The following is a 9,789-nucleotide window of genomic DNA, read 5'->3' as shown; positions in this document are numbered from 1 at the left end:
GCCGAGGGGACGGGCACAGCCTCGCCCGCCTGGGAGGTGCCGGCCGTGGGCAGGTCGGCGCACGGGGGGCATCCCGCCAGCTGCGCGCGACCCCGAGGGGTGGATCCATCCCCTGCCTCCCCCGCCGCCTCCCGCGGGCCGGTCCCCCAGCTGGTGGCCGGGGAAAGCCCCTTGCAGCCCAGCTGAGGAGCCGAGGGTGCAGGGTCCGCCGGGACCAGGGGAGAGAGGGCAAAGGAAGCAGGGGGTGACCCGGGCGGAGGGCGCTGCGCTGCGCTGCGCTGCAGGGGTTCGTGGTGCCGGGGGCGGAAGGGACCTCGGAGATCATCGAGTCCGACCCCCGGCCTGGGCAGGGAAGAGTGCTGGGTCAGATGACCCAGCCAGATGCCTGTCCAGCCTTCCCTTGAAGACCCCCAGGATAGGGGACAGCACCACCTCCCTTGCAAGGCCTTTCCAAATTTTGGCCACTCTTACTGTGAAGTTTTTCCTGATATCCAGCCTAAATCTGCTCTCTGTCAGTTTGTGACCTTGTTACCCGGAGAGGCGCCCTGGTGAACAGAGCATCTCCGATCCCTTGCTGCGCCCTCCCTAATGAATTTGTCGGCAGCCACAAGATCGCCTCTCAGCCTTCTTTTGCGGAGGCTGAAGAGGTCCAGGTCCCTCAGTCTCTCCTCATAGGGCTTGTCCAGTAAGCCCTTAACCATACGAGTGACCTCCTCTGGACCCTCTCAAGTCTATCAACATCTATCAGCATTTTGCACTCGTCAGTCATCGGTGAAAAAATACACAGAGCAGCAGCAAAGATTCTCCTCCACGTGCAGTGTGCGTCACACAGTTGCTCTGACTGCATCTAGGAAAGCTGGGACCTGGGTGGACTTCAGGTGCCTGCCAGGACTAAGCTGGATCTCAGCAGAGTTTAGGCAACAGTTAGGCCTAAAGAATCTGGGCATTTAAAACAGTGACCTCGATTTGCATCTTGCTTTGTGACTTGGGCACCTATTGTGTAACTAGGTCCTGGTTAGCCTTATTGTGATGTGGTCCTCTCGGATCAGAGACTTGGGTTGCATTAAAAATACAGGTACTTGTCCTAAAACTACCAAAGATAAGAAAAATATGCTAAAACTAACAAGCAGTGACATCTTATGTACTAAGCAGCGGTAGCTTAAGCTAGGAGTGGAATCTCCTAATGCCCACTCAGCACAACTTTGCTTTTGCACTGCAGTGACGGATGCCCTCGAGTGATTTAAATTATACTAACTTGGATTGGAAGTTACTAAGGACCAATAAACTTTATAGTCATTACAATTGTTGAAATACTTTTCCTTGGATGAAGGGCCATATGAAATTTAGATATTTAGGCATGTATTTAGATGTTTGCATGTGAATAATATTATTGAAGCCAGTGGGAACACTGATTTTTTGTGAAGTTAAATACTTACACGTGTGCTTACACGCGCAGCTGTAATTGAACAGCTGCAGCAGGCTGTCTTTCTTTCCATTATTAAAACTGATTTGCCTTTCCCTGCCCTGAACTCACCACTACAAATCACACTTGCAAATGTGCTAGTGGTAGCGAGGGGGCTGCAGCTTTTATTTTGTTGCATTATTTTTTTGAAATAATGTCAAAGGCATCTGGAGTAATTGATGGGCTGGAATGAAAGAATGGCCTTTGGCCAGTGGACCATTTTTTGGCCTTGAGATTATGTGGAAATTGCTTTAAAGATGGGAAAGTACAAATACATGTGTATAGGTTTTATAGAGTGCCATCATGGAAGAAGTTGGGAATTTTGCTTAAAGATGTAGAACAGGTTTTGTTTTTTTTCCTGTTTGGAAAACAGTTACATTTGGTTAATTGATTATTCCAAGGGAGTTGGTAATGATGACTAATTATTCATGAGAGACTAATTATCAATAGTTATCCATTTTCAACTTGTCATGAGATGCATTTTGCATGCCATATTGAGACACAATACGTTATATTTATAATGAAGACAATTCCTATGATCCCAAATGCAAATTACACACACCCTGGCTTATGTGAGAATTGTAAGATTATACATATAAATGCATTACACAATGATGATGATGTAAAAAAGGTCAGAAATGTTTGCTTTGTAAACATTAGCTGCCCTAATCGCCAAAATAGATCATCCTGCACAGTGGAACTGTTGACTGCCTATTAGGGGTGTCGAAACGGGCCACATTCGATTCAGATTCAGCCTGAATAGAGGACAGTGATTCAATTTGTTGATTCGGATCACTGTCCCGATTCAATTCAGCCGAATCCGAATCTGAAGATTCGATGCTGATTCAGGGAATCAGCAATTTGGCCATAGACACAGCTTTAAATGTTTTTTCGACATACCTTGAGGTAGCTGGCATGGCTCGTGAATGCTGTGATGCTGGGGCAGATGGAGCGCCCCACAGGAGCGTGGGGTGAGCCCCCCACATGCTCAGTGGTGGACCCAGAGCACGCAGGGACCCCCCCTGCATTCCCTAGCTCAGCAATCAGCCATGGGGGGACCTTTGGGGGCCCCCCCCAGGCCCAGGAGGCACCAGTTGCTGAGTCACGGGGCACGCTCCCCACTGGACCTGGAAGTGGACCAGAAGTGCTTCTAGTCCACTTCTGGATCTGCTGCCAAGCATGCTGGGGAGCCCCTACACTCCTGTAGGATGCTCCATCCGCCCCAGCATTCATGAGTCACCTGGTACCTTGAGGTATGTAGAAAAAACATCTAAAGCTGTGTCTATGTCCAAATCGTCGAATCTTTCCGAATCTATCTGAATTGATTTGTAGTGTTCCGATTCAATTCAGACAGATTAAAGGGTCTCCTGATTTGATTCGGATTTGGAGATTTGGCCACCAAAATGGGCCGAATCTCTGCTGAATCGAATCAGCGACTGAAGCTTCATACAGCCCTACTCTCTATGCCTTGTTGTGCAAAGGAAAGCTGAAGAGCATCCAATGCTTTGCAAGTATCAGTAAGTTTCAGAGGTGCTAGGGAAGACACCTTTTAAGCTGACTGCTTATCCAAAGCAAATTTAATTGCCATTTAGGAGCGTACATTTGGAAAGGAGGAGTTACACTAACAGATGATGAGTTAGCCACAATATTTTGTATACAAATCAATGGTTCTCTGGCAGAGAATCAGCGCACTGACAAGTAAGACCACAGCAATGAGTTACCCACTGTCTATCCAAGTGTTATCATAATATGTGTTCACATTTTCAGTTATTCATTACAGAGTTACATTCCAAGGTTAATACTTCAAGTACATGTAGTCTTGGTTGTTCCTCTAAACAAGCAAATACTGAGGCTTTAGCAGGTTTATTTAATCAAGAATCCATTCCCTTCCTGGGCTGTATGTTGGTTGAGCCAAGCTGATCCTTCTTTGTGGCTGAATGCAGTTCACAGAAAGATGCAACCTTTTCTGATTCTGAAAACCATTTCCTTCTCTAAGATTTTTGTGAATTAGTGATTACATGTGTGCATTAGACACAAGGCAGAACATATCTAAAAGTCTCCTAGGTCCAGTTCATGAAATTTAAATGTAGGAACAAGGATTGTTAATGTAGATAATATCATATGCTGTGTTGCATCATGTTTAGCATATTTATGAATTCAGGCACAAAACCTGAATTTGTGATTAATATTTGCAAAATGACACCTGCAAATGATATAAAGTACAGCACTGTCTCCAAATAAATTGCCCTAATGAAAAAAAAATGTAGTAAATAATTGAGGACACCATTGATATAGTCAATGAGCCAATACAGCAGCATTTCTTGGCTTTAGATATCTGTAGCTAGAGGCTTCTTTAAAACCTGCTTAGAAATCTTCAGTCTAAAAATAAACACGCCCAATAGGGAAAATGGGGGCTGATTTTGCTTAGGGCATAGACTTACAGTTGTTTGGGTGAAAAAACTGTAACATTTTACATTCCTGTCTAATTTTTTTTTAAGTTTATTTTTATTTCCTGGATTTCCAATATTCATTTTATTATTTGAACCTCAGACATTGTAGCTAGCATGGTATCTACATATTCCACCTCAAATTTAGACTGTGATTATCGTAGACAAATACAGGGGAACCTCTTACAGTTTAATCCTTAGATACATCTAGCTACCATTTATGGTGAAGGAGAATTGAAGTCCTGAATTGTTCAGTGGATTGTAATAGGTGCTTGGCCCGGAAAGGCGCGTCTGCAAGTTGCCCTATGGCGATGTTGTCACTGCACCGTACTTTAGTACTAAAGCACGGTGCAGTAACTGCCCATGCTGTGCTGTACGCATGGCGCATGGTTATTTTTAGCAGCTACTTTGCTGAAGCAGTGTGCTATATTGGGGAAGCGCGCCACTTCAGTGATGTAGCTGCTGGTCACATGTAGACATCTGTGGATGCTACATGGCCATAGTGTGTCACTACAGCAACGTAGCATCATCTGTAGCCACACCCTAATTGTAGCAAATTTGCAACTGTTTTGTAAGGAAAAATGACTTGTGCAGAGAGGATACACACTGCATAGTATACAGTCTATTGATCTGGGGGAGGTAACTTAACTTTTCAGCTTTCGATTCAGGATTATTGGTGCATTAGTGACAAATCCGGGAGGAGGATTGGGATTTGAAGATTTGTCTCATAGGAGATGAGAACAATGATGACTGATATTTCAACCATCTGCCATTTGTCTTGTTGACAAGATTTCTGCATAGGTGAGATTTCACACTGAAGAAGTGTCCCAATAGCATTATTCACCACGGCTGCGTATTGTGGATGTGTTCTGAAAGTTTATATAGCTAGAATAACTTCTCACCACCCAATTACTGTGAAGAGCACTTGGAAACACACTTTCTAATTACAGTTGCAGCCTTGAGCATGCTGTTACTGGTGGCAAGCTTGCTGAAAATTATTTTTGACACCTGCAGCATGGAAAGTCCAAGTACAGAACTAAACCACACTTACTGCAATTTTAACAATAGAAGCGTATAATGTTTGTAGGCAGTATTGACAATGTATTATGCATCATAATTATAAGTACACTTCTATATGTGGTGACAGCAGAACTTATTGCAGACTTTAATCTTTATTTTAAAAAAAGTTTCTTCTTGCGGTTTCAAAGAAAACCTTAAACAAAGCAATTTTGTACTGTTTAGCATTCAAAATATCCTGAAACAAAAGCAACAAGAGGCAAGGGATTTGCAAGTTGTATTTATTGGGATGGTAGTTCAGAAGCCCAGTGATGGCAATTTAAGTGTCAGAAAGAATTTATTTAAATACTAATAATTTTGGCAGAAACATGAGGTAATACATTTTTCATTAGGTGCTATAGTGGCAAACCTGGGCTGGCTTGTAGCTTTAATGGGGAATAAATTCTTCTAACCCCTAGCACCTCCCTCCCCTTCTAGTGTCATAATCGATCTTTCAAGGACCTCTTGGCAGGGACTGTAGGTCCTTCCTGTCTAGTATGGGGTGTGGTTTTGGAACATACAGGCTGTGTCTACACGAGATGCTAACTGCACAGTAGCCTAATAATACAGCACAGGAGTGCCTAACAGCACAAACAGTGCTTATACGCTACTGTGCAGTATTGTTATGCTAAATATTGCACGGTAGTGTCACTAAAAAGGTGTTTGGGGGCACTACTGTGTAGTAACTTCAGTTACTGCGCATTTACTTAGTACTTGGTTATACAAGTACTAAATTAAATGCACAGTAACCACCACATATTAATGAACGTGTAGGCATGCCCACAGTAACCGATTACTCCTCTGTTATTGCACTGAAGGTCACTGGCACTGCTATTTCTGCTTTTTACCTGTGTTTTGCACCATGTTCCTGGTGTTTTTGCTTTGTGCCTTGTAGTTTGGAGTGGTCAGTTTTTAGGAATCTTTGGGTAAATGACTGGCTGTGAACCTTGGGGAGTAGATTCGACGTCTCATGATTCATGAAGCCCTTTTAGTTCTGTGTTTCTATCACTGAACATCCTGCTGGATGAGTAAATCCTTATCAGAACCTGTAACTTTGCTGCATGGCTGTTTCTCCAGTTGTAGAAATAAAAGCATAGTAGGGCTATAAAGGGACTCATGCAAAAGGTTAAAGTTTCCTTGGAAGGTCCACTGTTGATGCTTTGCTGAATTAAGAGAAATATCGTGGGTGTGTTAACGCCAGAGGCACAGGGGTAACACAAAGTTTACCTTTTCAGGGCCTGATCAGTATCTGTGAGCTATGTGTAATTGCTCTGTATACAAGTTGCTGGTAGTAGTGAAAATTCCTAAGCTTGGCAGCGCTGTTTCACTGATGGTTCCCCTTCTCTTGCTGCTGCTATATGAACAGCTCATTGTTAAGTGCGAAGTGTGACAGAATAATACAGTTCTAATTACGGGTAAAAGCAGTTTATCTTCGTTTCTGCTTTCTTCTTCTGTTCCTGTATTAACAACTCAATGTTAATGGGTGATAGGAGTATCAGAAGTTTAAATAGGTGACCCAAACAAGTTGTGAGGCAGAAGCCAGACCAAGATGCAGATAAACAACGCTCTGACAAAGACAGCACCAGCAATAAAATCTGAGCAACAGATGTGCTTTGATTTAATAAATAACATTTATTTGGAATGCACATTAACATTTTTAAATACACAATAAGTCATGTAAGTGCAAATCATTCTTAAAATAAAGGAACAACTGTAATATATAAAAGAAAAGCATGATTCTTTTCAGAGAATGTGTGTATTACAATTGCTGTAATATTGTGGGTGATTAGGTGAAAGATTATCAACATTTTAAATACAAAATTGAGCTTCTCTGGAGACATAATCATCATAATCTTAAGGAATTTGGGGACAGTGAAATAAGGCGACTTTGTAAGTCATTTACATAATATGAATCACAAGGTACTTCATCCCTTAATTATGAATAGTCTTTCGTATGAAAACGGGCAAGATATAGGATTTGATCTCAGTTTTTACAAAAAGTTTTCCTTTCACCCCCACTCTCCCCTCCAGAAAGAAACCAAACTCCACTCATGGTTTTGTTGGTTACTCGTTTTCATAATTAAATTTAAATACAGTCCCATGATGAGTATAAATAACCAGGCAAAAAGTTGATCAGATCTTTTTTAGGAAGTAGCTCTTAAAAACGCACATTCCTGGTTATGATACGTTTTTATCTAAACTTTTAATTTGCTTAATTTTTCATACACAGAATTAATACATGTTAAGTGCAGACACCTAATAATTAGTTATTTGGTGAGACTGCCTTTGCAGAGTTGTTTTAATCTTCCGATATATGAATTTTCATGTTACTGTTCCATACAAGGATTAAAACAAAGGAAAAAATACCAAACACTTTCGATCAAACACCTCTGGAATATAGTCATAATAACTAATGCAGAACGTGTCATCAGACAATCTGCTTAAGATTCATTTACAAAGAAATGTAATTTACATTGTGGGAAGGTATAAATGGCAAAACCAATTCAAGTGGCACTAAAGAATTTTGCTCATTGAGATACTAAAATTTATTTACACATGACTCCCTTTCCATCAAATGTTGTACTGGAAGAAGTGGCAGTATGTAAACGCTGGAATACATGCTATATGATCCCTTACTAAGAAAAATAAATTTACAGTTTTGTTAAATAAAGAACAACTGTTAATATATACAAACTGTTTACCAAAGGGCCATGTGAAACATTCAAGTCTGATTTTAATGCTTTCCAAATAAATATCAAATAATGCAACATTTACAACCAGCGCACAATCCCTCAATCCCTCATCTTCTTTTAACAAGCCAGAATTTAGTAGTTTGATTAAGCGAATGAATAGCAGCTTTTTCATTGCTACGGAGGCATGTCACATAGCATCAAAATGGAACCGATGGGCTTCCTGACGTTTCTCTCTGTCATCTGCTTTCTGAAAATAAAGATTAATAACAGTTGATAAGATAAAAGACCAAAAACCTACCCAGCATTCTGACAGTTAGAAAATTTGTCAAATGTCAGGGAGTCTGATTTTTTAACACTGGTATTCATTTGTCATTCATTTGCCAGATTACTGAGGTTTAATAAAAGCCTCAATAATTAGTATGTAATAGGTGTCAATTTAGAATACCAATAATCTTCTCTTAATTGACTGCTGTAGGTAATAATCAGTTGTTTTATTATTAATGACTCAATACTTCTGATTGTCTTAAGTAAATGGTTTTCAAAGGACTATTGCTTAAGTAGTTAAACCAAAAATGCTTCCTAGTGCACATTTATTCTGTACTGTAAATATGATAAGGTGAACTGGTTCTGAATCAAATATAAATGGCCCCACCTCTACTGTCCTTTTAAAACTAGATTATCCCTTAAAAATTCTGTTTATTAAAACAAAATTAAGAGAAAGTTGTCAAAAGCAATGATAAGGTTGCTACAATAATCAACAGTGTTAAAAACCAGGGCTGAGAAACAGAGTTACATTTTGTGGATTAGTAGAAACAAAGATGAAAATGTGAAGGTTGTGACTTTCTGCCTGTTTGGTTCTTCCTCTCACTCACCTCAAAAGGACATTTTTATGGGCTTGTGGTTACTTGGACAAATAAGGAAAATATTCAGTTCATCTATACCTGCATGGCCACTAGTTACATGTGGTTATCTTCTATATGCCTTGGTCTCTTTCCAATCCTGAACAGTTTTCCTATATATTTCTTTTCAAGATTTACTAGATATAGCCAGAACTTTATATCAGAAACCAAGATTAACTTTATGTGTGACAAGGTATGTTTGCCTATACAAAGAGTTTAATGTCATTTCTAATATATGCATAAGCTGGTCATCTGCCTGACTTGCAAAATGTATTCATTCATGCTTGCTTGCTTGCACTGAGTAATATTTTTGATGAGCAAGTACAATCTTGTTAGTGTTTTTTTATCCTCATGCTGTTGGATGGGCATCTACATTTGTGCGTAAGCTGGTTAACTTGTGACAATTTTACTAGACATACATATATGGACTTCATTTTTCTAATGGAAGCTGGCTTGTGGGAACCATGTTGTCACATGTGCTGGCTCCATTTCAGAGATTTCCTTGTCACAAGCATCATCAGTGTACAATAGGACTCCCTATTGGGTTAATTGTGTTCCACTGGATTTGGCTGTCAGACTTTCAATATTCTCTGACAGCAACACAGCTCTCTGTGAAGTTAACAGCATATCTCAGTCTGGCTTTGTGGCACGGACATACCCTGCCAAGGTTGCAACTCAGTCAAACAAAAAAAAAAAGGGGTAGTGTGACATCCTTTTTCCTACTCAGAAATACATGTCACATCTATAAAACACTAAGGCCTTCACATAAGAAGCCATTTTCATTCAACTGTATGCATTTTGAAAAGGTTATGTTATTTTTATGTATTTCTATATTACATTATTTAATTAGAATAGTTAATTAACTGATTACTTAGAGTAGCACTTTAAAAGTTAACTGATTAGCCATCACAACCTCCTTATCTCATATCAGCACACAGATGTGGGAATTTGCCCAAAGGCCCCAGAGCAGGACAAAGGGAGGATTAGAACTAGGAATTCCAGTGTCCTTGCTCGACCTACCAGAGTTTATGGCTCTTAAGATTTACACCTTCTATTGATTATTGCTCAGCATTTTTCAGTTAATCCTTCGCATGATGTGTCAAAGGTAAAAATATCCATAAGTGACACATTGGAACTGGTCATTGGTTTATGGATCCAGATATCCCCCAAAATGTGACAGAGCACCACATTATCCCTGACTTCTAGATTTATTATTTAGATAACAGAGTTTG

General features: G+C 40.4%; 1 protein-coding gene across 2 annotated transcripts in view; it reads right to left on the bottom strand.

The window, feature by feature from the left end:
- Positions 1-6,582: 6,582 nt before the first annotated feature.
- Positions 6,583-9,789, bottom strand: part of ITFG1 (integrin alpha FG-GAP repeat containing 1) — a 219,301-nt gene continuing 216,094 nt past the window's right edge. For both annotated transcript variants that reach the window (XM_006034335.3, XM_025216323.1), the window contains one exon: positions 6,583-7,905. In XM_006034335.3, the coding sequence (XP_006034397.1) occupies positions 7,846-7,905 (60 nt within the window). In that variant the 3' untranslated portion in view covers positions 6,583-7,845. The remainder of the gene's footprint in view (positions 7,906-9,789) is intronic.

Source organism: Alligator sinensis, unplaced genomic scaffold (assembly GCF_000455745.1).
Source record: "Alligator sinensis unplaced genomic scaffold, ASM45574v1 scaffold827_1, whole genome shotgun sequence".
Taxonomy (NCBI): domain Eukaryota; kingdom Metazoa; phylum Chordata; order Crocodylia; family Alligatoridae; genus Alligator; species Alligator sinensis.
The sequence above is the reverse complement of the archived record's forward strand: the minus strand, read 5'-3'. Positions and strand labels throughout refer to the sequence as shown.